The 27205-nt window shown below is 46.5% G+C and overlaps 1 protein-coding gene across 1 annotated transcript in view; it reads left to right on the top strand.

Moving 5' to 3' along the window:
• Positions 1-27205, top strand: part of HECTD4 (HECT domain E3 ubiquitin protein ligase 4) — an 88863-nt gene that overhangs the window by 22869 nt on the left and 38789 nt on the right. The window contains exons 10-33 of the mRNA XM_063144102.1: positions 434-547; positions 2024-2164; positions 3605-3837; positions 4931-5076; positions 6645-6715; positions 6894-6999; positions 7888-8008; positions 10061-10189; positions 13907-14031; positions 14569-14722; positions 15335-15435; positions 16750-16948; positions 17948-18067; positions 18309-18413; positions 19030-19193; positions 19543-19776; positions 20581-20773; positions 20937-21041; positions 22367-22455; positions 22708-22883; positions 23938-24073; positions 24300-24441; positions 25035-25201; positions 25976-26122. Of these exons, the coding sequence (XP_063000172.1) occupies positions 434-547; positions 2024-2164; positions 3605-3837; positions 4931-5076; positions 6645-6715; positions 6894-6999; positions 7888-8008; positions 10061-10189; positions 13907-14031; positions 14569-14722; positions 15335-15435; positions 16750-16948; positions 17948-18067; positions 18309-18413; positions 19030-19193; positions 19543-19776; positions 20581-20773; positions 20937-21041; positions 22367-22455; positions 22708-22883; positions 23938-24073; positions 24300-24441; positions 25035-25201; positions 25976-26122 (3418 nt within the window). The remainder of the gene's footprint in view (positions 1-433; positions 548-2023; positions 2165-3604; positions 3838-4930; positions 5077-6644; positions 6716-6893; positions 7000-7887; positions 8009-10060; positions 10190-13906; positions 14032-14568; positions 14723-15334; positions 15436-16749; positions 16949-17947; positions 18068-18308; positions 18414-19029; positions 19194-19542; positions 19777-20580; positions 20774-20936; positions 21042-22366; positions 22456-22707; positions 22884-23937; positions 24074-24299; positions 24442-25034; positions 25202-25975; positions 26123-27205) is intronic.

Here is a 27205-nt window from a genome sequence, read left to right as displayed (position 1 = left end):
ACTTGAGCCCGTTATTCTGTGTCCTGCACTCTGGGAGGATCGAGAAGAGATCCTGGCTTTTGACTCTGTCCTGTTGGCTCCTAGTCCACACCAGGTGCGAGGAGGTTTTGAAAAGTTTGGGATGGGAAAGGGAGAGAGACACATGGAGCAAGAGGAACATTTGTTACAAATGCAAAATGGTAATAAAGGTGGAAGTATCTAAAAACATGTGCAGTGATCCTTTCAGACACTGTTCAGTAACTATTGTTAGCCACACTCTTCCACCACCCCAGAGACACAAATTCTAGCAAAAGGTGTGGCTTCCAGTTAAGTTTGAGCCTCAGCATCCCTTACCATAAGAATTAAGCACTACCCACATGTAATGATTAATGATTTTCCCCGAGGGGAAAAAAGTGAGCTTTCCAGGGATTGATTGCAGATTCTTTGTTGAAAGTTCTGGCTTCGAGTTTGGTGTACAACATATCGGACGGGCAGTTTGCAAGCCGAGCAGATCTCATCGATGCTGCCGGGAGCTCGCTGGGACGTGGCGCTCTTGTTCCTGGTCTAGGTATGGAACGGGGGGGATGCGTTTTAGATGCTAATGGCAATAATGGCATCAAATGGATTATAGATTTCTCCAACCAGAAACCTGCTTGCTTTAAACAGCTAAGCAGTTGAAACACACTTTTTTTTAAAAAAAAAAAAAGTGCTGGAAATAATCTGTCAAAGGAAGAACAGGCCAATGAAAATTGAAAGAAGCAATTGACTGCAAATACTTATAAATAACATAGATAGTTATAGAGTGTGTAATTGTTAATAATAATTACTTGAAACTATGTGCTCATTCTAAACCTTAGCAGGGCTAAGGTGGCAGTGGGTTGAGCCATTGGCATTGTGGGATGTTGTGGTTGCTTTCATTAACTTTGGAGAGGGTCATGAGCAAACCATTTCTTGCTTTCTTGTCACCAGCGATAGTAATTTGTTACCTATAAGTCTATTTGCAAGGTAAACACCAGCTTTGGATATGTTGTTGTGATTGTAGAGAGACAAATGAGGCATCAAATTAAAGTAGGTAGCTCTGCAGAAAAAAATGTGATTTCATTGGCTTATCCCCCAGATCGGATAAAATAGCAAACAGGCACAAACCCAGTTTTCAGTCTCTGAAATCTCCCATTGGCAGTAAGAAATCTGGCTTTCAGAAGATTGAAAGGAGATCTTCCAAGCCATTGGCTCAGCTGCTGAGGTTAAGGACATATATACAGTGAAATCATAATATTTAATATACAAAGATAAAATAAAGATTAACAATATTGCATTAAAAGTGCAATAACACATTGCACAGTTCAATGTATAACTAAACCAACGTAGAAAAAGGCCAAACGTGTTTTGACAAGAGGTCTTCGTCATGGTCTTTAGAAGAATGTCCTAGGCGGTTTGAAAAGACTGAGGCCTGGCATATTTTCAAAAGGGAGTGACACCCTATACCACATAATTGTGGGAATTGTAAAGTTAGCCCCAATAAATCTTCAAGGAGTACACAGCAGCCTGCATTGGTCACTGACGAAGACCTCTTGTCGAAACGTGTTTTGCCTTTTTCTGTGTTGTTTTAGTTATACATCGGTCTATGCAATATGTTACTGCACTTTTAATGCAATATTGTTAATCTTTGTTTTATCTTTGTGTATTAAATATTATGGTTTCACTGTATATATATCCTTAACTTTTTGTTGAGTATTATATGGTTGTTTGTTAAGGGTTTCACCTTTCTTTGCTCTCAGCTACTGAGGTGTCATGGAATGATTAGGAACATTCCAACTGCTCCGTAACAAACAAACCCTTTAGGATCAACTAAATGGAGCTGTTGGTGGGAAGGGACGAAGCAGCACTATCACAATTGGGGGTGTGGGTCACTGTGTGTGTGTATGAGAAGAGACAGAGGAGTTGTTACCAACCAAAAGTGCATCTGTAAATTTTCATGTGCCTCCATTTGTTTTGCATCATGTACCACTTTTGATAAAGGGAGCTGTTGGTCATTTTTGTGCAGGTGCGTGCTACGATGCTATGAATAACATGATCTGGACGTGCTCAAACGACTATATTGATCAGTGGTGCAACCCTGGGAATCAAGCCTTCCATTACGTCTGCCAGAGGCTAGGAGTCAGCCATATAATTATAGAGCCAAAAGGTGAGTGGGGGGAATCTGCTGTCAGCACCCCATACAAAGGAAGGGTCAGTGAAATGTGAGATGGGCAGCCTAGGCCGGTCAGTGTTGCCTTTAAGCCGTGTTGCACCTTACAGGAGAAAGCAGCAGGGCAGAGCTGCACTTTCGTACAAAGTTAAAGAGGGTATATATAGACCAGAGCTTCTTTTGATCAGACGCAAGAAAATCACCAGGGTGTTTGAAGTTCGCCTGCTTTTGAAGTTACAGACTGCAGTGCTCTGGGGTGGTTCCTTTGAAATCTGTGCAATTGCGCTGAAGGAAGGCAATTGACTGCTACAGCTGCAGGAGAACGGCACCGATATACTGGACTTTTGAGTTCAAACATTAGCTCTGGGATAACCAGATGCCTGGTACTACTATCCTAACTTATATAGCAATTTGAATTTGCAGAGGATTTACTCTCACGGAGACCTCACGAGGTGTTGTGCTTTGGTTTCCATCTGTAAATTCACTGAGGTTAAGAGATGGTGACCTAACAAAGGCCAAACCAGGTCGAAGCCATCTGTTCAGTGAAGCCCCTCTCCTAAGGCTTAAATGCTGGCAGGAAGAGCTTTAAGGTAAAATAAACGGGTACTTTTGGCCCCACTCTTTTCCCTTTTGGAATGCAGTAATCCACCATCACCACCCAAAAAAACCCTCCTCTGAAATGGAATTCGAGCCCCAGGTTGAAAGAGGTTTCTGGATCCCTCCTATAAAATCGACATCTCTCTCTCTCTCTCTCTTTCTCTCTCTGTTTCTCTCTTTCTGGGTGCTTCCAGATGGAGGGCTCCTAGTGCCATCAACCAAAAGGCATTTGGACCTATTTCATCTTTTCCTTAACAGTTTTTTTTCCCTGGTTAAAAAAAGAATAGATGGAAGAAGTGGTGCGAAAACATGGGAGGGGGTTACAAACTGAAGACATTATCTGGATCTCCTGTAAAATTCTGTAAATGAGGCAGGACAACGGTACAACAAAGGGCTTGTCTGGAAGCACCTTCTCTCTCATATACGAAGAGCTGCTGTTCCTGGTTATTTGAAACTGGGGACCTAACTCCAGTCTCCATGTCCTTCTCTTGCTCCACTGTCCGTTATACCATCTGTCCATTGGCTCACGTAGCCACCTGGCTAATGTTGTTATGTCCAGCAGAGAGTGCCTCTCCAAGAGCTCAGTCCTTGCCTTTCCTAGCCTTGCAGCTTCAGATACTTTAACCTGCGAATGCTGAGGACTGAGCCTGAGGCCTTCTGCACGGCACCGAACTTTTCCCTCCTCCTCCTTGCAACATGTTCCAAATTATTTGAAAATCTTGTTTGCAAATCGTTTTAGAGATTTTTTTAAAAAAATAATAACTTGCATTTCGTACTAGGCACAGAGCACATAGAACTCTGACGATACATTTATATGAAACTTTATTGCTGTTGTTCTAGGAGATGCCATAACCACAAACGAGGTTATCAATCAATTACTGCACCATGTTGGTGCTATGTGTATCCATCAGCTCAACCTGCTGGCAGCAAGTAACAACCTTCCAATCACAACATTTCTGGGCAAGCAGCATCCAATCGAAGCCCATCATCTCAGCAGCATTTGCGACATTATGGAGAAAGCCATGGTCAATGGGGACACCTGCATTATACGCTGCACCCTGGTTGTCTTCCAGGTGTGTACGCATGTGACAGGCACACCTCAGCTTTGCTTGTCCGTTTATTTGATTTGTACCCTGCCTTCCTACCAAGAAGAGCCTCGTGTGGCGCAGAGTGGTAAGCGGCAGTTACTGCAGTTGAAACTCTCCCCACGGCCTGAGTTCGATCCCAGCGGAAGCTGGTTCTCAGGCAGCCGGCTCAGGTCGACTCAGCCTTCCATCCTCCCGAGGTCGGTAAAATGAGTACCCAGCTAGCTGAGGGGAAAGGTAACCGTGACTGGGGAAGGCAATGGCAAGCCACCCTGCTTCAAAGTCTGCCAAGAAAACGTCAGCGAAAGCAGGCATCCCTCTAGGAGTCAGCAATGACTCAAGTGCTTGAACGAGAGGTTCCTTTCCTTTCCTACCAAGAAAAACAGCGCTCAAGGCAGCTTACAGTAACAAATAAAACTTGATTAAAACTATAATAAAACGAGGCATTGAACACAATAAAAACGCACCCATAACATCATAAAAACAGTTGTGCTTAGTTGCAATTGCATCTGCAGTCCTGGAGTAATTTGCGTGGGGGGGGGGCACTCAAGGGAACCAAGCACCTTCAGTGGGGCCTGGAAGAGGTGAGACTGCAAATTGAGAATTTTCTCACACCGCCTCTGAGTAAGGTCAGAATGGCAGCAGTGTTAGGATGTTGGTGGGACTTTTGTCAGTTTTGGAACGCCTCCATCAGAGAAGCTCCTGATGGTTGCCTCCAAGGGTGGGGAGAACTATGGGCACCAATATGTATGTGTCATAAAGGAATAATAAATAAATAATAATAAATCAACTTTTTCTCACTGAAAATTAAACAAAAACTAAGCCTAAGCATCTTTTAGAAGTTTATTGCTTGTATGCTCTGGCTTTTGTGGCTCACAGTTAAATTAACGAAGGTTGGGGGAATTTTTATGTGATTGTGGTTTACTGTTTTTCCTTGGATTCTTTTGCTTTTGTCCCTCACCTTGAGACATATAAGTATATGAATGCAATAATTTCCCGTGTACTCTTGTAATGGCACATTTATAAGCCACATTCCAACACAAGCATTTCTCCTCCTCTTCCCCAACGGTTGTCCTTGCAGGTGGTTTTTAAGTTTTTCTTCAGCCCCCAAACAGAAAAGAATCGCGACACTGTAAGACGGTCCGGCCTCTTGCTTTGGCAGTTACTGATGGCACCAGTCGACCAGATTAGCGCTGAGATTCAGAAGGAGGTCTGTCTGGCAATCAGGTGCGTTACCTCATCTCATTGTAATACATCAAAGATTTTTATAGTCCTATTCAAGATAATTTCTATTAAAATGTCTAAAGCCTCAGTCAGTAAAACCACGAAGCAGACACCAGAGGATAGCAGCTTGTAGCCCTTGGACTGACACTGGCCTAAGGAAGAGAGCTAACATGGACCTCATTGCATGCCAGGCCCTGCCTCCCTCCCCATTTTTCAGGAACCAAGTGCTGCTGGAACTTTCCCCCTGTGCTTTGCTGGCTTAACTTAGAAATATTTCAAAGCATGAGGGCGGATGTTTGCTGGGAAACCAGACAAGTTCTGTCATTCTGAGTTATACAACGTTCGTGTGTGTGTGTGTCTGAGCCTGTCACTGCAGTGCTCAGCTCTGGACTGATCTGCAGGCCAGTGTTCTTTCTAGTCGAGGGCTTTGCACTCTGAGGAGGTCATGTTGATGGAACGCAGTCAATTAAAACGATAAGGAAGTCTAACGGTGCTTAGAGGCAGAGAGCACCTAGTGCTACCAGTTAGAAGGCATTGGGCAGGTAAACCTTAATGGATTTTCTGCAGTAAGAATCAAGACAGAAGAACTGGTGGAAAAACATGGGATGGTTATGAATGGAAGATGAAGTCATCTGGACACAGACGCGGACCCATAACATTCCGTGAATGAAGGAGGGTGATGTCCCAATAAAAGCTTCGTCTGGAAGCACCCAAATTTCTGGCGTCAGCTATAGGATTTGGGCGAAAGCTATATAGGAAGCAAATATTTCTATAATCTACTTCAGGGTGACACTTTGTGGTTCTGTTAATGATGGTACAGGTGCTGTTTGGGGACACTTCTCTGTGGTACGCACACTTTGTTCTTTAAGCCAGCTGGAAATTCAAGATGGCCTCCTCTCTTCCATTTACCACATGCTTTGTCATTTTGCCAAAGCAAAGGGAATGTTATCGTGTAACATTGCAATTCTGTGTTAAGATAACCAGGTGGCACACATCTCAAGGGCAATTCACTCAAATGAACCCATTGCAGCTGTAAACGGGACATATTCCAAGACTTTGCAAGAACAAAGTCTTCCAGAGCAACCTCCATGCCTCACTTTACAAACTGCTGTGTACTCAGTTCTGGAATAATGATGCATGTTTTGATCCAAAGCTGATTCCCCCCCTCCCCCCGCCCCACTTCTGCTGATTATTTTGGTACATTTGTTAATATTATCAAATTGTCACCTGTTTCCTGGACAATTTTGCTTGGACAAATTCAGTTTTAACAGACTGGCAAAGTGTAGAATTGCATATCTTCATTGTAGTAAGAGCCAGCTGTTGTGCTCCAGTATCTTAGTGCTGGACTTGGACTTCTATTTCTTTATTTATTTTAAAGGCACCAAGCTTTCCTCTTATTCTCAATTTTTAAAAAATGCTAAAAACTTCCAGAGAAGTCACTGTGATTCATGTTAGTCTGCTGTAGCAAAAATACCAATTTAAAAAGTGCACATTACAAGGTGCCACAAGACTTCGTTGTTTTTCCAAATGCTAAACATTCCTTTTTTTTCTCTCTCTTCTCTCTTTTTAAGTTCTGGTCTAAATATCCTGTATCCCGGAGAAGTAGAAATTAATAACTTGCTTAAACTGGTCTTAACGGAAGGTAAGCTTTTTTTACCAGTGCTGGACTGCACATTAATTTGCAAACAAAGTACATGATCCTGAAAACATAGCCTGGTACACATTTAATAATAAAAAAAAAGAGTTTTAATTAGTGTCAGTTTACAGTAGAACCCAACGTCGACTTATAACCTGGTCCCCCATGAATTATTCCACTTTAGGAGACAGAAACAGTGGGCTTGCTCAGCTTCGAGATGTGATCATGACTAACCTGGCTGAGCAGCTTCAGAACAACCGATTTGGCAGTGAAGATGATGAGCATTACAGGTGAGCAACCTGAGTCTGCAGAGAGATATCCTGAAAGTTTTGGGGGAGGGGATTTTACAACGTAATTCCTGTCTATTGAAAGGAGCCATTTATTGCTGCCAGTGACCAGTTTACAGACACAAAGTATAAAATATGCCACAGCCTCTAGGTAAGACAAGTTAAAACTAAAACAGATAGATGATCAGTTTAACACTGGCCAAAACTATAAACTAGCCCAAGTGCACATTAGCTGAGCACTTGTTTTAATTGCAATATGGAGTAAACGAACAAACTGTAACATCCCTGCTGTCACTGAAAAGATTCCTTATAGCTTAGCAGTAACACTCACAATAACCTTGTTCTCTACCAGGAAAATTAATTCTCACTTGATACCATGGTAAGATTGCACTGTAACCGTACATATAGCACAGTTTCAAGGTCCCCTGAGCCACAAAGGCAATGCGCTTTGAGGGAGATTGCTTATAATATCTCCTCTTTAACGAAGCAGAGTGTTGTGCATTCGTACGAGGCAGCATAAAGGAAATCCTGTATTTATACATATTTAGGGCATTCCAAAAAATAATAATAATAATTAGCACCTTGATTCCCAGTTGGATTTTGGATGCCAAAAACGGAAAGCAAAGGAAATGGATGGTATCAAGATATTATTGATGGCGTCAGGCTTTGAGCAGTTTGTTGTGAAGCCTGATCTTTGGATATGCAGACCCTTCTGAATAGTTCTGTAGATCTTGGCCAGTGTAAGTTAAGTGAAAAAGAAATGTGTCTGTATTACGCTAGCCACTAGGGCTGGATGCCGGAAATATTGAGTGCACCACAATTTGCACATGTGAGTTTTGAATTCCATGTTAAGTCCTTACCATTTTACCATGTCTTTCCTGCATTTTAAAGACTAAACGATGAACTTTTGCACTACATTCTCAAGATTGTTGTCCGAGAATCTTGTATCTTAATCACCAAGTGCCAAACTGTATCCAGAGATGAATTTCAAAGGCTCCTCTCAACTGTGCCTGTGAGTAACACCCTCTCAGCTTGCTCTTTTCCAAAAAGCTCCTTTCTTTTGTGGGCGCAGTTATGATCAGGGCAGTGCTGCCGTGTCTGCCAGGTTTCAGGGGAGGCCTCTCTTTTGTGCTTGGGTTGCAAAGAGGAGACATGCCAAACCTTGCAGGTGAGGCCGTAAACCGCTAAGACCACCGGTGCCCTTTTCGACTTCGTCCTGACATGAAAGTTAGGACCTTGTTAAAGAAGCATCAACTATTTCACACTATCCTCTGTGCTTGCCTTGGATAGAGGTCTTGCAATGCCTTTCATCCACACATTGCAACCCTCCTCCCTCACACCCTCCTTTCCCCCTAATTTTAAGCAAATAACAATCCTAATTGAGAGCTTGTAGGTAAAAGAATGAATGGTCAGGTGAGAAGTCCATCGGTCCGGTCTTGCCTTCTGCTGTGAACTCACTAGATAAACCACTGTAGATGGATTTGATGTAGTATTGTATTTTATTCACTTGTAAGCCACTTTGGATACTTCCATAGAAAAGTGAGCTATAATTTATTTATTTATTTATTACATTTTTATACTGCCCAATAGCCGAAGCTCTCTGGGTGGTTCACAAAAACTAAAACCATAATAAAACAACCAACAGTCTAAAACACAAATACAAAATACAGTATAAAAAGCACAACTAGGATAAAACCACACAGCAGAAATTGATATAAGATTAAAATACAGAGCTAGAACAGTAAAATTTAAATTTAAGTTAAAATTAAGTGTTAAAATACTGGGAGAATAAAAAGGCCTTCAGCTGGCGACGAAAGGAGTACAGTGTAGGCGCCAGGCGGACCTCTCTGGGGAGCTCATTCCACAGCCGGGGTGCCACAGCAGAGAAAGCCCTCCTCCTGGTAGCCACCTGCCTCACTTCCTTTGGCAGGGGGTCATGGAGAAGGGCGCCTGTGGATGATCTTAAGCAGCTGATATAGTATTTACTGCACTTCTGTCCTGCCCTTGCTGAAAGGAGCTCAGAGCTGCACACATACCACTCCTGTATCTTTATAACAACACTTTGAGGAAAGTTTGGCAGAGGGTGGGTGACCAGCCCATGGTTCCCCCGTGAAGTTCAGCGCTGAGTGGAGATCTGAACCCAGATTTCCACAGTGCCAGTGTGTCACGCGGTCTAGCCATTGCACCACAAATGTGAATGAGGGGTCTCCAAAATAATAATAATTGCCTGATTTACAGGAAAGCTTTGAACACCAGTGGGGTTAGAAAGAAGCAGCCTGAACTTTAATGTAATAGAGATCCTGGCAGGACATTCAGGAAATGATTAGCAGAAGGATGTAGGTGGGACCAGATCCTGCTCAGACTTGTCTATCCACTGCACTTTGGATGGCCACTAGGCCAACCAGAGCTCACAAAAGCTGGATCCTGTGTCCTCTCTATACATGTGCATCATTGCTTCCTATTTGCATAATTTCATAATTTCTTGTGGTTTTGCTAACTACGTGGAAGAGCAATGAGTTAAGGAGAGAGGTGGAGCCCTGTCCCTTTGACTTTCAGTCACTTCTCCAGCAGGCCAGCACTTCATACTTTCAAGCATATCTGCACGGCCGTAAGGGCTAGCAACTTGTGTGTGTGTGTGTGTGTTAAAAAAAGAAAGCTGAGACTTTTCAGGAAGCTGAATTCTGCACCCAGTGCAATATAATGTGGGTTTTTGCTCTGCTCCCACAAAATCACCGCATATACCCAGCCTTAGCTTATAGACTTCCCATTTTATTAACGGTTGATTTTCTATTACCTGCCTATGTGTCAATTGGGCAAAACCCAGCAATTGGCCACACATCTCCTGAATTTTCGCTTGAGTGGATGAGTTTTTTTGCGATGTTCTTGCAGTGCTTTGCAAAGCTGTGACAGCCCAGCGAAAGAATACTTTCACATTTCCCTTGTACCCTTCCTTGTTTGTTCTCTTCCTTCGTGTTTCAAAAATAGCACGCAGCCCTTTTTCTGTGCTGATTTTCTTAATGAAATGTTGAGACGATAACGCAAACGGTGCTCATTTATATTAAAGGCTGCCTCCTCCTGCCTGCGGTACCTGATGGCCGTACAGAACCATCTCCTGAGTAATACAATTTTGATTAAGCCTGACGAAAACGATGACAGTGACAGCTCCTTGCAGGGAGAGACATTGAAGGTACAGGTAAACACCAAGATTAAATTCCAGTCCCTCTTTCGACAGCTCTTGTGTTGCTGCGGTTCAGCCAATGGGTATACCCTCTCTGTGCTGTGTTGTCGCTTCTCGTTGTCTCAATGTGATTGTGCGACAGAGAGCTAGAAGTGTCTGTGGGCTTCAGCCAGGATTCGCGGCCATGGCTTTGGGGGTGGGGTGGGGCTGAATGTGGGGAGGTAGCTGCTGTTAACACCATGCATGCCCCAGTCCAGAAGTCACCTGCCCCTCTAAGGACATCAGAAGAGCCCTGATGCTGGATCAGACCAAGAGTCCATCTAGTCCAGCACTCTGTTCACATAGAAGCCAACCAGCCATCGGCCAGGGATGAACAAGCAGGACATGGTGCAACAGCACCCTCCCACCCATGTTCCCCAGCAACTGGTGCACACAGGCTTACTGCCTCAAATACTGGAGATAGCACACAACCATCAGGGCTAGTAGCCATGGATTGCCTTTGCCTCCAGGAATTTATCCAACCCCCTTTTAAAGCCATCCAGATTGGTGGCCATCGCTACATCTTGTAGTAGCGAGTTCCATAATTTAACTATGTGATGTGTACTTTCACTTCAGTTGTTGTGCAGTGAGGACCAGTGTGTGCTGCCTCCCCACCCCTCACAAGTTCCAGCCCTCATATGATTGTCCCTCGGAAATTCCTCTTTTGCAGGCCAACGCACCAATTCTACACACAATTGCTTTCATAACCTATAATTCAGTGACCCTGCTTACTCTGTGCAGCAAAATCCCTGTGCTTTTTTTTAAGTGTGGCAGACTGTCCTGGGTTTGACACTGCTATAGTTACATTTTTAAAAATCCATTAGAAATATGCTTTTTTTGCCATTTGTTTTTTAATATATCCACCAGTGGGCCTTTAAAAAATATGGTAAATTCCCCCGGGGTGGGGTGGCAATCTCTTTGCCCTGACTTCAGCATAAGGATGCTCAGCATCAGCCTGCTTCCAGCCTGCATCACTTTTGCATGAGCTCATTCATAAATCCGTTCTGTCCTATTTCTGGATCTATTATTATTTTTACAGCACAAAAAAAAAATCATAATTTTTTTAATGTTCCCCACCACCACCACATAATATACAGTGTACACGGTCATACACATTTTATCCTAAAGTATGCATTTCTGTTTGCATTGCAAAATTTGGAGACATGCAAAAAAATGAAGGAGAGCTGCATTTCAATCCGAGTATGAGTCAGGGTGCTTCCAGACAAGGCTGTTATTGTGCCATTGACCTGCCTCATTCATGGAGTTTTATGAAGGGTCCAGACGTCACGGTCTCCCATTCATAACCCTCCCATGTTTTCCCACAGTCTCTTTGGTCTTTTTTCTTCTTCTCCTTCACAAAAGATACACTAAGGAGAAGAAGACAGAACAGCAGCTCAATGCCTTTGTCTGGAAGTGCCAGGAGCCGTCTGTCCAGAAGTGCCCTGAGTTGCTAGCTGAATGCTATTCTAGACGGACATCTTCACAGCCCCGTTACACAGCCCGGCTGACTTGGTTCTAGAACTGCTGCTTTAACTGAGCCACTCCTGAGAGGGAAAGTTACCCCTCTGTGCCAAAATCTAGCCTTTCAAGTACTTTAAAATTGAAACCTGTCATTAATTGTATCACTGCAAACAGTGGATCTATTGACAGCAAAGCCCTGCAGTTTGAAGTAGGATTCCAAAGAACTTCCCCCCCCCCCCCCATGCACTCTAGGGAATATTAGCAGCTTATCCAAAGCAAGAGGGCAAAACGTGCTTTTATGCAGGGGCTGTACGGCTTTTTTGGACGGTTAGCTTTGCATCTCTTATCTTGGCTGCTTACGTCGTTTGAGGGGTTGATCCCCTGCCCGTTTCGCCTGGTGGTGTCCCCTGGATAGAGACGGGGCTGGAGAAGATCAGCTTGCGTTCCTCTCCGCAGGGCCCACACGGGAGCAGCCCATGTTTGGTTGTGCACTTCTGTTTCCAGTTCCGTCAGTCTCCTTTTTGCTCTTCACTGCTGTGTTGGTGTACTTGTCCTATATGGCCACTCGAACACGTTGGTGATTGTATGAAGTAAATGATAAATGTGTCCATGCTGTCTCTCATCCTACAAACACGTTTTTGTTTTTTTCAGTTTCTCTCTGCAGTTGCTCTCATCCTCTCTTCCCTTCTTAGGACTGTCTGTTTCGTTCCTTGTCTGGCCAACAGGCAGGGCTGGATTAACCATTCTGATAAGTACTCTCCAGAGCTGGGGCCCAGCCTTCCTAGAGTCCCTTCTGTGCTGAGCTAACATGTGTGTGAACTTGCCCACCTCTCTAAAAAATCCCGTTAAAAATAACATGCCCACACTGTAAAACAGGGAAGCTGCAGCCTTATTCCTAGCAGTAGACGAATATTAAGCAATGCTCTTCTTCCCAGTCTAAGTAGTAAGTCCTAATTCTGTAGAAGATTTTGCCAAATGGGCAGGACGGAAGTAAGGGAGTCTCTCTCTTTCTTTCTCTCTCTCTCTCTCTCTTTCTCTGTGTGTGTGTATGTTCCTGTGCCTACTAGGATTATTGTCCAATGAAAGAAACTTTAAGGCTCAATCCTGTGCATGTTTAGACACAAAGAAGTGGTTGGCTGAGGGATGCTGGGGGATGCAGAATGTTTTCTCTCTAAACATGCATATTTTTTAATTGTATATGTTTTAATAAATGGCTTCAATTTGCATAGGAGTGAGCAATAATTCTGATGGAGTGGGGGGCATATTTCCTTTGTTAGATGATGTGAACACCATCTTAGAAGGGGCATTCGCCCAACACCCCACCCCATTCTGTGTGTGCATGTGTGTGTGAGAGAGAGACAGAGACAGAGACAGAGAGGAATGCAGAAAGCCTCTACTGAGATGCTGCCTACTGCTTGCATTTTTCTTAGAATTCCTATTTAAAGAATAGTTGATCTCTCTTTCGCAAACCGTTGCCCAATCACTTTGGGGCATCTCTTTAAATCAAGTCATCAAACTGACTCAATAACTCCACGTTGTGTCCCTGGTGCTCAGCTGTGTACAGGAATACTGGCCGACCGTGGTGTTGTGTGTTTGAGACCTAAGGCCTCAAGAAAATGGCTCACTGGGGCTTCTGTGTCCTTTCATCGGGCCTTCTTGACAGGGAGCCGTTCGCGTCACGACTGATTCTTCATTTTCTCCATAGCACCTAGACGCATCTTCTGTTTTTTAAAAGATTGCCCTTTTGAGTTTACTTAACACACTGAGGCATAACATCTTTAAACTAAGGCTGGACACCAAGAACAGTGGGTTGTTGTTTTTCTAGACCGTCAAAGGTGTTGTGTTAGAAGCATCGTTTTCATGGTGTGCTCACTCATTTCTTTTTGTCTTGTTTTCATCTCTGGTCAAAGAGGGGAGAGGTTTCTTTGCAGGCTTTTTGAAACACAGCAAAAGGCCTCTGAACAGAGATGATGGACGAGCGTGTCCACCACAGGCTCTGGTGCCTCTCTCCGGCCGCCTTCAGCTCCCTGAAGAAGCTGTGGTCTGTCTCCAGCCTCAGCCTCGGAGAGATGTGCTGGTGCTAGGTTTCATTGTCACGATCATCACATTAACTTTGGAAGCCCATGCTTATTTTTGTTCTTGTTGGTTGGTTTGGTTTGGTTTGGTTTAAAAGCTGGCTGTCCCCTTGGCCGTGTAAACACACCTGTTTTCTTAAACACTTTTTGTGCCTAGGAACTTAAGGCTAGTATCTTGGCTCTGGCTACGCAAATCCTGACGGGGTGTGACGAAGTACTAGAAATGCTGCAGCAAGTCACTACCGCTCTTATCAACAGCGATATTCCAGACAGGGAGCAGAGGTAAGAGGATTCACGTTGCTTCTGCCTCACCCTTTCTATCAAATGACCCTCAAGGCAACATCGCACCTTAGTCCTCTGGACAGAGGATGGGGTCGGAGAGTGCTTCCCTGGGGCTCTTCAGCATTGGAGCAGGGGGTGCTTTCTGGCTGTGGGAGTTGGGGGGACTGAGACCCTTGCAGCTTCTCTTTCTGTGGCTGATGGATGGGACCAGGATGCCCTTCCACAACCCACAGTTCAGTGTTGTGTGTGCAAACCAGGTCGGTAAGTGAGGATGGGGCAGCACTAAAGGTAAGCCTTGGTCAGAGGAAACCGTTGGGACAGGACTTGGGTCCAGAATTGAGGACCGGGACTTGGGAGGGATCCGGGGAGCAGCACAGAAGAGAGCTTGTTGTACGGAGGGAGGCGAAGGGAGGAAGCAGGAAGTCTGTTGAGGGTTAAGAGGAAGGTTAGCCGGTTGGGCCTATATATGCCAGCGCAAGCCTAGTGAAGTGAGGGCAGCAGCAAGACGGACTCACTCCAGAGGGCTTCTCGTTGCAGGTTAAAAGGCCTGGAGCAGGTGACCAAAGCCACAATGCTGGGCCACTTGCTTCCGGTGCTGCTGACCTCCCTGATGCACCCCAACCTCCAAACGCTGACCATGGCGGACGCCCTGATGCCTCAGCTGGTGCAGCTGGTCCTCTACACAAGCCAGGTACGGCCTTCCCTTTCTGCCGCTGGGATTCCTGACGCCCTGATTGGAATGACCTTTGCTATTAAAACCCAACTGCAGAGTAGCAAGACTTCTGTAATGCGTACTGACCCGCTGAGGGTGCTTTTAAGTGTGTGTGTGTGTGTGTGTGTGTGTGTGTGTGTGTTTCTCCATCCTGCTGCAGCAGACGGCATGCTTTACTTTCGTAATTGGAACTCCCTGCAGAATTTGATTACCCAAGATCTATTTAGGCTAATTTAGTTCCCTACACCCTTCCCAAAAATGTAACTGAACTGCTTGGGTACAGGGCATCAGTTCCAGGAAGAGGAGGTGCATGTGCACTGTTTCCAGTTTTCCGGTTATTTCACACACACACCCCTTAACTGGAGAAGCATCACATGACTTTTTTAGGGTCTGACAATGTATTGAGCATGCCATTGCCCTGCCTTGTTCACAGAACTTTTCAGGGGGGTCCAGATGATGATGACTGACTTCGACTCATAGCTCTCGCATCTTCCTTTTTCGTTGAGAAGAAAGAGCTGCACTGGCAGCGTTGGGAGCCCTCTGTGTGGAAATGCCTTTAAATAAACCGACTGCTTTTGTCTTGTTTTACAGACGGCCTTGCTGCTGAAAACCCAGTCGCCGGTTTTCTCCGAAGTGGGCAGTTCTCCCGGAGGGGCATCGGAACAGCGGAGCAAGCTGTTCCCTGATGAGAGGTGATTGACGTAGCATCCTCAGACTGCCCTTGGACCCTCAGCACTCACTACTTTAATGCCCCGAGAGCCCTCTCTCGTTTGCTGGCGGTGTCCCTCCCAGACTGACCGTTATTGAAGAATGATTCAGAGGCGAGGAACTCCACAGGGTCAGCCTTGGATTACGCTGTGAAATTGCTTTGGAGGCTCCAAAAACCTCTAAGGAACTGAAAGTGACTAGTCCGACTGAAGCTTTCCTTCTCTTTTCCCGTTCTCCCCTGGCCTCCTTAAGGACTCTGCAAGAGCAGCAGAAAAATGCGAAAACGTTGAGGTGGAGATTATTTCACAGGCACTGTGCTGTGAACTATAATGGGCAAGATGTAATCGACTCATCCTGATCTTAAGGACTTTAGGATACAGCCTGGCAGGATGCTGGATGAGCTCGCATGGCTTTAAAAAGACCGAGAAACGGCCAGGGAGGTCCTCGCTTGACCCGTGCTGAGTAGCGGGTGGGGTTGATTATCCCCACACCCCTTTTTCTATTGAAAATCACACACACACACACACACACACCAAAAATGTGCTATTTGCCCTGCAGGGAAAAATTTGCAGGTACTCATATGGTTTCTGTGTTTTCCCAGGAGAGCAAATAGGAACTTGTAGGGCAAGGGGGTGGGGGATTTTTGACAGGAAAGCAGAGCAAGAAAAAGGAGTTGCCCTCCAGCTCCATTACATTCCAGCATCTTTGGAAATCCAGTGCTCGCAATGGAGAACCGGCGTCACGTACTGCCAGCGACCCACCCCTTCACAAGAGTGGCTGTCGCATTTTGCACCAGCGGAAGCTGCCAAACTCCCCTCAAGGGCAGCCCTGTTAATTCTACATTTCAGTGGTCTAGCCACAATGTTATGGTGATCAACCTTGAGCTCTAGACCCAAAACTGGCAGTGGGCTGTAGGTGCTTCCCTTCTTGTGCCTCATTTTTGTATTACCCAAGTTGTTTATAACACCTGTCTTTTTACGAGAGTTGAAAGGAACATCTCATGGCTTCTCATGGCGTTGTGCAAACAGTTGACTCTGGTCAAAAGGGGTTTTGTAGGTTTTTGAAACCGTAGGAAAACCTGCCCGACCTCTTTGAGCAGACGTGAAAATCAGACAAGCGTCCACCCTACAAGCAACTATTCCTCTGTTGAACTGCCTCCCCCTCCCCCTCCCTTGTCTTCAGTCCAAGGGCCCCTTCGCACATTACGTGTTCCTTATTGCGACAGGCTTCCACTGCAAATGCTAGGTTTTCACAAGCCTTTCGAGGTAGTTGACTAGATTCTTTTTCTCTTGCGCCAGAATGCTAGAAGAGAAAGAAGAGCCAGGTTTCCTGACTGGCTTGAAAATCCCAGCTCCTTGGGCTGCTGGGAAAACGGTGGAGACGGTCCATCCTGTGAGGGACAACTACAAATTTAAGGAGACGGTGCATATTCCAGGGGCCCGTTGTTTGTACCTGAGGTTTGACAGCCGCTGCTCCTCGCAGTACGATTACGATAAGGTAAATGAGGCCCAGGATGGGAACTCCAGTTTGGGCCGTGCTGTTGTGCCCTTCCATTTCCTCCAGTAGAGGTTGCACAGGAACAGCTTCTGCGGATTGTGTCCTTCAGCACACTTGGCTTTGGGGATGCTCCTCTGCTTGATCGTCGAGGCCACCGGGCCGTGCTTCCAGACGGAGGGCGCCTGCCACTGCCAATCCAAAGGCCTGGTGCCGCTCTTCTGTCTTTCCTTCCTTCGTTGTTTTTTTCTCCTAGTAAGAGAAAAACGATGGAAGAAGTGGTGGGAACTCGTGGGAGGGAGGGTTACAAATTGGAGGCGTTGTCGTCTGGACCCCCTGTAAAATCCTGTGAGTGAAGGAAGGGGATTGCACAACGAAAGCCTCATGTGGAAGCATCCGTCCTGTCTGTAGCCCTTCTCCTGATGTCATGAAGATGAACTGTTGGAGGGTTGGAGGATGGAGCGGCCCCTGCAGCCTCTGGATGGGATCTGAGAAGCTGGGGAGATGATGAGCAGATCTTGCAGAATTAATTTAGGGTGCAGTCTTATGCATGTTTAGGGAGGGGGGAAAAGGCCTCAAACTCCCAGCATGCCCCAGCCAGGAGGAGTAGGAAGGTGCTACTATCCCCCGCTGCCCCGTGTCCCGGTACAAGGGCTTGAGGGAAACAGCAATTACTTTGACCTGAGAAAATGTGGAACTGGGTGGCAGGCCCTCCTGGTAGACGCCGTTGGGCCTGAAGTAAACCGCTGAAAGCAAGGGTGGTTCAGAGGAAGTTGTTCACTCCTCCTGGTTTAATAGTCGCTTTGGCAGGGAAGGGGCGGGGGCAGAGTGAGAGTCCGAAGTGGGAAAATGCAGGTGCCTCCTTGTCTGTAAAATCAGGGCGCTACTTGCTGGTCTCCTCCAGAGCAGTTTAGGAATTGCGTTCTGTATTCACCCTGCTGTAAACCTGCCCGTTGTCTTTGTTTCCACGCCACCCTAACAGCTTCTTTCACGTTTTCACAGTTGGTGATCTACGCAGGCCCCAACACAAACAGTCGGAAGGTTGCAGAATACGGGGGCAACACCCTGGGATATGGCAGCCGTAGCGTCTTAGGGACGGGTTGGCCCAAAGACTTAGTAAAGGTACAGAATTACCATCTCTCTCTCTCTCTCTCTCTCTCTCTCTCTCTCTCTCTCTCTCTTTTTCTCTCGAAGAGCGTCATCAGACAGGGGCGAAATCATGGTTTCCTGCCATTGCTTCTCTACCCCCGCTCCTGTTCCATGATACTTCCTCTTTCCACCCGGAGAAGAAAGAAGCTAGATGGCTCCCTGCATTTGGTGGCTTGTTTAATGGACTCTCTCTCTCTCTTTCCCAAAACATAAGGTGGAAGGGGACACCGTTACCTTCTCCTTTGAAATGAGGAGTGGCCGAGAACACAACACCCCAGACAAAGCCATGTGGGGCTTTGCTTGCACTGTCCGAGCGCAGGTATGCTTGTGCGTCCTGAAGTGACGTTTACTACCATAAACCTAAATATGCTAAATTTAGAGATTGGGGCAGGGGGTTGGAAAGGCGGAAGGAGAAATTGGGAAGGTTCTAATGAGGCCCCTGGCCAGTTGCTCTCAGCTTGTATTCACTCTTTCCCCCCCTTTCAAATCCCAATTACCTAGAACTTATTTAGTGTGGGCATTATGATACCCCCTTTTTTTGGTAAACGGACAGGCCTTCTGTGCTTCTGCAAGGGAATATGTGCATTTCCAGAGCTGCAGCCTGTCTCCTCACTCCCATTTTCTGAGATGTTGCTTCTGACATTTTCAGAATAAATCTTATCATGCGATTCAGAGTAAGTTAGAGAAGAGAAACTACTTTGGGGCAGGGCCATATTTTTTTTATTTGCACGGCTGGCTTCTGTTTTAACTCTCTTTTTAGTGCCTGCAGTTTTTCCTGGTTTCATTCATACTGTTAATATTGCAATCGTAGTTTTATTTCTATTTTATGTTTTGTGATTCAATTTGTATTTTATGATTAGCCCTTCAGGGCTGAAAGGCGAAGATAATAAAAACAAAAGCACGTAATTGTTGTGTGTGCATTTGCCCCCTTGAAGGAATCCTCAGAAGATGTGTCGGGGGGATTACCGTTCTTGGTAGATCTTGCTTTAGGCTTGTCCGTGCTGGCGTGCTCTATGCTGAGGATACTCTATAACGGACCGGAAATAACCAAAGAGGAGGAGACGTGCCAAGAACTTCTGAGGTCCAAACTTTTACAGAGGTAAATAGCATGTATGTGGCCAAGCGGAAGAGGGCCCCGTCTGCTGGTTCTCCAGGCCAGATCCCAGGGGCTTGTGAAGCCTCTCTTTCTTCCAGGCTTTGGTTAGCATTCGTAGAATGGCTTATTGGTGAAGCTGTTTTCAGACCTTCAGACCTATATCGAGGAAGAAGTGCATTGCGTGCAAAAGAGAGCAGCCATGTCAATCACACCCTCTTCTAATCCGCTTTACTTTGGGAATGCTAGAGCCAATTTGGAGGCTTTGTAGATCAGGGTAGCGTGACAAAACCACAAAGACAAGTCTGGGTTGGAAAGAAGCAAAAAGACGTCCTACCTGTGTTTCCCTTTCTAGGTGTCAGTGGCAGGTGGAAGCCAATGGTGTGATCTCTCCAGCCCTCACGCCAAGCCCCTCCCCGCTGCCTCTCACCATCGACGAAGACCGTGAGTTCACCTACCCGTCGGATGTTCTCGTGCCCCCAGTTGGTCACTACTTTGACCTGCCACGGATCAGGCTCCCTCCCGGAATCATGGTCAAACTCAGGGAAATCTCCGGCCGTGCTCGGCCTCAGTTTAGACCCAGCATCAGGTATCTATACAGCTTTTCTGTCCTCCCCACTCTGTTTCTTAATGCAGGCTTTGATTTGGGTTGTCTATGCCTGTAGCTTTGTCAAATGCCTGGGTTTAAAATAGCTTCATGTCAAGTAAGCAAACTGAAGTGAACCGCCCAGAAAGCTTCGGCTATTGGGCAGTATGAAAATGTAATAAATAAATAAATAATAAATAAGAGAGAGAGATTTCTTTAGTCCCTCTGTAGTCATTATTATATGCTGGGAGTTGTAAGACTTTTTTCCTATCTAAACATGCATCAGATTGCGCCCTAAGTGTAGTTTAGTGTAATTTCGGAATTGCCAAATCCTAGAAGGCAAACCAGAATCAGAATCCATGGTTTGAACTGAAGTAGGTATGCAAACCATGGTTTGACTACTTCTGGATTGATGTGATATCTGAATTGATAAACCATAGTTAAGGCTGTTGCTCTCCTTCTGAAGCCCACTGTCCCTAGAAGTAGGAATGTTGAACAGATGAAATTTGAAAGCAGAAAAGCAGCTCCATGGTTTGCTTGTACAGCTGGAGGCTCAGCCATGATTTGTATTCCAAACTACGGTTAACAGAAACCATGGCTTCGTGTGATGTCCAAACCGAGTCACAAACTTCTAGAGATCCCTGACCCTTTATGCAGTTTTCCCATTTGCCCTCTTCTCTGTGGTCCTACAAACCTTGTCATTGGGCCAGAGGGATCCGGCGAGTGGCCGAGTGGCCGAGTGCTGCTTCACCAAGATAACGCACACCTCTTTGCTAACCTGTTACTTTTGGTTTCCACTTTCAACAGGGAGGTGATCCAGCCAGACATAATGGAAGAAATGGTAGTTTCATGTGTGATCAAACACTTGAATCTAGTCGATGCGCTCCAGTCCCTCATAAACTTCCAGTATCAAGAGGAGCACGCGGAGGAATATGACTTGCTTTGTAAAATTATGGGAGAAACCTTTAAGAAGCTAAATGCCATGGAAAGGCAACTGCAGGTAAGAATGCTATAAAAATAAATGTCCTGTAGAGAGAAAGAAGACAGTGGTGCTTTTAGAATTAAAATGTACCTCCCCCATGAGGCACTTACTGCTCTGATTTTTCCTTTTCATAAGCTAATGGTGACCCACTGCTTTTACGGTGCTCTTTTCGTTTGGACAGAGTGTCGCCGAACTAGAACAGAAATGGCAAAGCGAAGTGGAGGATGCCGTGCACGGGAAACTGGAGAACAACATGCCCTTCTTTTACGATTATCACTTTAACGAGGTAGGCATCACCCGCTGCCCCCCACCAGTACCGGTAAGGCTCGGGGAGCTCAGACCGTGCTCCTTCTGAACCGCTGTGCTCTTTCTCCATTCCTATAAAACATTGTGCTGGGTTTATTAGCGCTCAAGCATAAGTCATGTGCTCTTTAAAGCTGACTGATTGACCCTGTGTTGGTAATTAGACTGTAAGTTATGATTGGTGCGGCTTCCAGGAACACGGAGTATACGTAAGGGAAAAGGCATCTCCAAAGTGGATCAGGGTTTACCCAGCGTACATGATAGGGTAATAAAATAAAGCAGTTGGAAATAACCACAACTGTGAGTAAATTGCAAAGATGGCTGCCAGTGTTTTAAGGCTTCCTGATCATTTAAGAATGGGCCTGATCCTGGAGTAGGCGGCAATTTCAGCAAAACTAGAATTCTCCTTATCATAGAACAGTAGAGTTGGAAGGGGCCTCTAAGGCCATCGAGTCCAACCCCCTGCTCAATGCAGGAATCCACCTTAAAGCATCCCTGACAGGCGGCTGTCCAGCTGCCTCTGCCCTTGAGACTGACGGGAAGAGGCACCTTGGCTATTTTTGCCAGCGAGAACTGCTGTGTAGGTTCAGGTCATGGCGCATCTGATCCAGCATCTGTTTCTCAGCGGTAGCCACCCAAAGACCTCTTGGAGATTTGCAAGCAGGGAGTCATAGTAGGGGCCAACCCTTGATACCTGCCTTCCCCAGCCTAGTGCCCTCCAGACGCTGGGAGTTGTGCCTTCCAGGACTACTGGGTTAGGGAAGGCTGCCCTAGTACAACCTTATGTCCTGTCCTCGGAGATAGACTGCTTCTGAACACAGAGACCCAATTCTTACCGAACTAACAGCGCCATCATATATGTGTTTACAGGGGATATATAGCTCATTTTCCCCCAGTGGGACTTCCTCCCACATAGGTTTATACAGACTTGAAGCCTAGGTTGGTCCCCGTGCTGGCTGAGCATGATGGGAGCTGCAGTACATCACGTTTGGGCTAATGAGTCAGGGAAATTTTCAGTATGGGAAGGAGAGGGTTTGAATCCCAAAGCATTCGCCTTCTGCTTGTTGTGAAGGGCGGTTGGGTCCCTGTCGTTGGGACAAGGCAGAGGACACCTGATTGTGGACAGCCCATCTGCCCTGAGGATTCGGGAGGGTGCTGCCTTCCTGTTCCAGCCTCACAAAAGAGGAAGGGAGAAACGTGTGTCCCGAAGGGCACTGCGCATGTGCTGCCTTTCAGTTTTACAATCAACTCACCTGCCCATTATCTCCTGACCTGTATATCTGGACTCCCTTTTTACCCCTCCTTTAGAACAAGATGAAGGAACTGGAACTTCTCTGCTCTATGAAAGAGCTTTCTTTCGATGGAAGCGATCTTGAGAACATGGTTCTTTCGCTGAGGTTAGTGGGGTCATTGCATTTGGCAGAGGTTCCCTTCTTGGGCTCTCTGTCCCTTCCTTCATTTGGGCGGTGGTCAATTTGGACTGCTGCACGTGTAGATCCCAAACCCTCATTTCTATTCTGAGGGTCCCAGTATCCAGCTCTTCTCTGCAGCCTCAGATCCGAGGAGCATGTTCTCGCCTTATGTTTCCGAAGCCATGTTGCACATCCAACCCGTCTGGGTTTCTTGGATTTACTTTTGCTGCTTTTCAGGGAGAAATTCTTCCAGGAAGTAAACTCCCTGCTCCAGAAGCCTTTGCATCCCATGGCCAAAACGAAAACGCTGGTCAAGAGCCTGATGAACCGAGCTGAGCTGCTCTTGCATGTCACCATTGCTGCCCAGTCCGGGCTCACAAGGAGCATATCTGGCACGCCCGCGGAGACACCAGGTAAAGACGTTGGCAGCTGGAAGGAGAGCTTAGAGGGACCTGTTGCCTTCAGCTAAGAGCTACCGGCAGTGCCCAGTTTTCAGTGGAAGCTACAAAGTGTCTTGTGGCACCTGAAAGTCTTACTACTTTCTTCGGGAATAAGCTTTCATGAACGCTGCCGGTGAATGGTGTCCACAAAAGCTTACGCCGGAATAAAATAGTAATGTAAAAAGAGAAAGAGGCTCCTGTGGCGTTACACCCCACAAGTCAGTTCCCTAAAGTTTTAGGGATTTAGGGATTAGATTTGTAAGTCTATTGTGTTTTGAATGTTGACCTGAGTGGGTGGAGATTGAATCTCTTAGGAGGGGGGAGGAGGATATATAAGGGAGTGACTGAGGTGATAAGTGTGTTTTTTAAAGTACTTTGGTTCGAGGGGAGAATTAGAGGATCAGGGTAAAGAGGGTTGTCTTTGGAGTGTAGTGTGCAGATAGTCAGTTGGTGTATATTAAACAATCCTGATAATAAAGAAGGTTCAAGAGTGAAGGTGTGGGAGAAAGGAAAGCGTGTATGAGAAGAGAGAAAGGATTGGATGAGAGGTTTTAACAAGGGTCTGAAAAGTTTTATGATGAAACAAAGTTTGTGAACATTGAAAGAAATTTTTATTCAGTTTGTTTGACTACCACAAAAATCCCACGTGTCTCCTTGGCATTTATCATCTGCAGTTATATACCTATAACAACCGTTCTGACATTAATTCACCATCAGCACCTATAATTCACAGCGCATTATTTTATTCCTGGAATGATTCCTGTTTAACCCCTTCTTTCTCCACATAGTTTGTAGAAAGGTGGTGTTTGTCCCTCACCTCCGGCTCATAACGTGGTGGCGCTTAGCTTGAGCAGGGAGTGTCCGCGGACAGGCCCGTGGTCAAGAGCCTGTGTCGTGGCACAGTTCCCAGCAGGGAAGCGATCCGCGCTGAGTGTGTTTGGCGGGGAATCCCCCTGAAGGGCGGTTGCCCTGTCCCCCTGGGTTCCGTTAAGAACCAGCCCTCCTTCCTCCCCTCTTAACATTGCAGCTTGCAAGTCAGCGTCTGAAACGAAGGTGATCTCTCACGCCGTTCGCCAGCCCGTCTTTCTCCGCAGCATGTCGGCACCGTCTGACTTGGAAATGATTGCGAACGAAGACCTGGAGTTCACGAGGTCAAGCCAGAGGTAAACGTCCTTGGCCGTCTCCTTAAAAGAAAGCCTGCTTGCGAAAGCCAGCCCCTCGGTGTAATTGGAGCAGGCTTCCCCGACGCGGTGCTCTCCAGATATGTTGGACTTCCGTTCCCAGGTGTGATGGGAGTTGACTCCATCCGGAAGGTGCCACGTTGGGGAAGGCTGAATGAGGGGGCTGATAATCTTGCTAATGAGATCTGTTTCCCGCCCACCCCCATAGACGCCGCCACATTACCAGTCACAGAAGCAGCTCCTTTACTCTTCTTCAGTCTCTGACCATCGAGGACAGCCGAGATAAGCCCACCTACAGCGTCTTACTGGGGCAGCTGTTTGCTTTCATCGGGACCAATCCTGACCAAGCCGTAAGTCCAACCCTTAGCCTCCTTTTTTCCAAGCTAAACGAGCCCAGCTGTTGTAACCTCCCCTCAGGGGAGATGCACCAGCCCCATAATGAGTTTAGTTGTCCTTTTCTGCACTTTTTCCAGCTCCACAATATCTCCCTTTTAAGTATGGTGAGCAGATTTTGGTCCGGTCGCTTATTGGTAGCCAGTGCAGTTCTTCTAGCAAGGGTGCAGCCTGCTGGCGGAAGGAGATCCCCGTTAGCAGTAGGATTACGCAGATCTTTGCCAGTGTAGAAGAGCCAGGACTTCTACATCGTAACAGATCAGGATCGGCTTTGATCTAACCGTGACTTATGATGGAGGGACAGGCTGTAGTCTTCAGTGTTGTTATTTGAAAATTGAGCTTCCTCCCTATAAGTAGGGATTTGAATCCAAGTTCCACCCATCCAAGCAGACACTCTGCCCTCTGCATGCCACATCTCACGAACTTGCATCCTTCAAGGAAGAGGTTATGCTCTGAGCCAGCTGGCCATCGTGTCTCAAGTCAGTCAACAGAAAACAGTGTCGATCTTCCAGCAGCGGGGTCCTAAGGTTCTCTCATCCCTCTCTTGCAGGTATCTAGTAGCAGTTTTCTGTTAGCTGCTCAGACCCGGTGGCGCCGTGGAAACACCAGGAAACAGGCTCTGGTGCATATGAGGGAGCTCCTGACAGCAGCTGTCCGCGTTGGTGGTGTGACTCATCTCGTGGGTCCAGTCACAATGGTACTTCAAGGAGGCCCGCGGTCAGTTCTCCTCTAAACGTCTCATTGGCAGGGCTGGAGGTGGCGGGAAGTCAGCTTGTGCGGAGGCCACGTTTCCTGCAGAAACAGACTTGCTGAGAAGATCCTGAGAATGGCCCAAATTCGCCCGCTCCGTCCTGTGGCACTTTGGCCAACAGCGAAGCACGTTTCAACTCGTGGCGAGGGCAGGGGTCACAGGGACAGGGTTGGGGGAGGGTTGGTTGGGCTGTTGGGAAGCCAAGGTCCCGACAGGTTTGCAAGGCAATTGTGTCATAGATGGGCAGCCCTTGTAGAATGCTTTGCCCTCATAGGGTTTGCATTTAGGTCACTTTGGCTGTAGCTGCAGTGCAAAGGTACATTGCTTTTATATCGGTGTAGCTGGCCTGGCTTCTCCCAATGGTCTTTTTGGTGAGGTGCAAAGAATTCTCTCCTAGAGATGCTCCCTCCCTCCCTCTCCCTCCACCCCAATCCTGTTCCCAGGATTCCCTGAGGAGAGGCCATGGCGGTTACCACTGATCTTAGGCCTGTCGTGTGAACATGCCCTCTGGTTCCCTGCTGTCTCTTTCCCCTTTACTAGTGTTTGTTTCCTTATTTGTCTGTCTTTTCCATCGCCCCTATTGGGTTTGATCTTGCCCTTTCAAGGACGGAGGGCATTAACTGCACCAAGCAGTTGAAACGTGCCCACATTTCTCAGATAGGTCACCCACCTTTCCTCCAAGGAGGAAGGGCTTCCAGAGTCTGTGTGTTTTGGAGCTCAACTGTTTTAACTCCCTGCAGGATCGAAGAGCTCACCTGCGGCGGGATGGTGGAGCAAGTGCAAGAAGCCTTTGGGGAGACCATGACCTCGGTGGTGGCGCTTTGCGCTCGCTATCCCATCGCCTGCGCAAACAGCATCGGCCTGCTGTGCACTATACCGTACACCAGGTAGGTGCGCCCCACTGTGAGCAGCCTTTCGAGCACCTCTCTGTGGATTCTATTACACGAGTCGATGTTTCCCAAACAAAGCTTTGAAAGGACAAAGTTTCACAGTATTTCACAGGAAGCTTTTGGGAACGTGGCTGGTGATGCCTTTCTGCTGCCCTTTGCCCTACGTTCTCTGGCTGCCTTGCTGTTGACATGTCTTGCCGGCCCACCCATCTGCCCACAGCTGGATCTTTCCTTTACAAAAATGTGCTTTTAAAATATCTCATTTAGGTTTTTATGCTAAAGCTGCAATTGCACACAAAAAAAGGTGTGTGTTTCTCCAGTGAAGTGTGAGTGTACTAATAAGTTAAATTTAACCAGAAAATAAGAGCTGATCTCAATAATCCTGCTGACCAAGAGGGAATGAGTGCAGGAAATAATCAGAGGGACAATTTCAGTAAAAAATTAGTTTTATTTCACTGTCATTGGCTCTTTATGAGTGATGGGATTGCAGGTCAGTCATAGAGCCGTTTTCAGGTGGGGCTTCTCTCCTGTCTGAAGCCCTGGAGAGCCCCTGCCAGTCAGAGTGGTAGACAATGTGGAGTGAGACCAGGCTCAAAGTATGACTCGCTTTAAATCACACCAAATGGGGAGATACAATTGACCCTATTAGAATCTTACCCATGGAGATAGCCATTCTGGAATTAATGACTCTCTCTCTCTCTCTCTCTGTGTATTAAATGGCATGTAGAGCTACAGAGATAATTCCATTTCCAGATGTTTGAAGAGGAGCAATGCCTCAGCACTAAAAAGACTAGTGTGGAAAGGGTCCAAACAATTCTACAGAGAATGCTAATGCTATCTTGCAGTTCTTGTCAGTTTCATCCCAGAATTTGACTGTGCATTGTACGGTATTTGGTGCTTTTCTAAGCCCAGGTCTCAGCATTCAAAATCTAATTAGAAAGATGGAAACAGTCAAGTAGGCGACACCGTAGTGTTATACAGAGCTGAAGAGCAGGAAATTAGACTTACAGGCCCCGTCGGTGTGCTGTGTGGTTTTCTGCTTGCACATGTGTTACGAGGGCTACGATCTCACGGCTGCCC

Source organism: Elgaria multicarinata, chromosome 18 (genome assembly GCF_023053635.1).
Source record: "Elgaria multicarinata webbii isolate HBS135686 ecotype San Diego chromosome 18, rElgMul1.1.pri, whole genome shotgun sequence".
Classification (NCBI taxonomy): Eukaryota; Metazoa; Chordata; class Lepidosauria; order Squamata; family Anguidae; genus Elgaria; species Elgaria multicarinata.
This window is presented reverse-complemented; position numbering and strand designations above follow the sequence as displayed.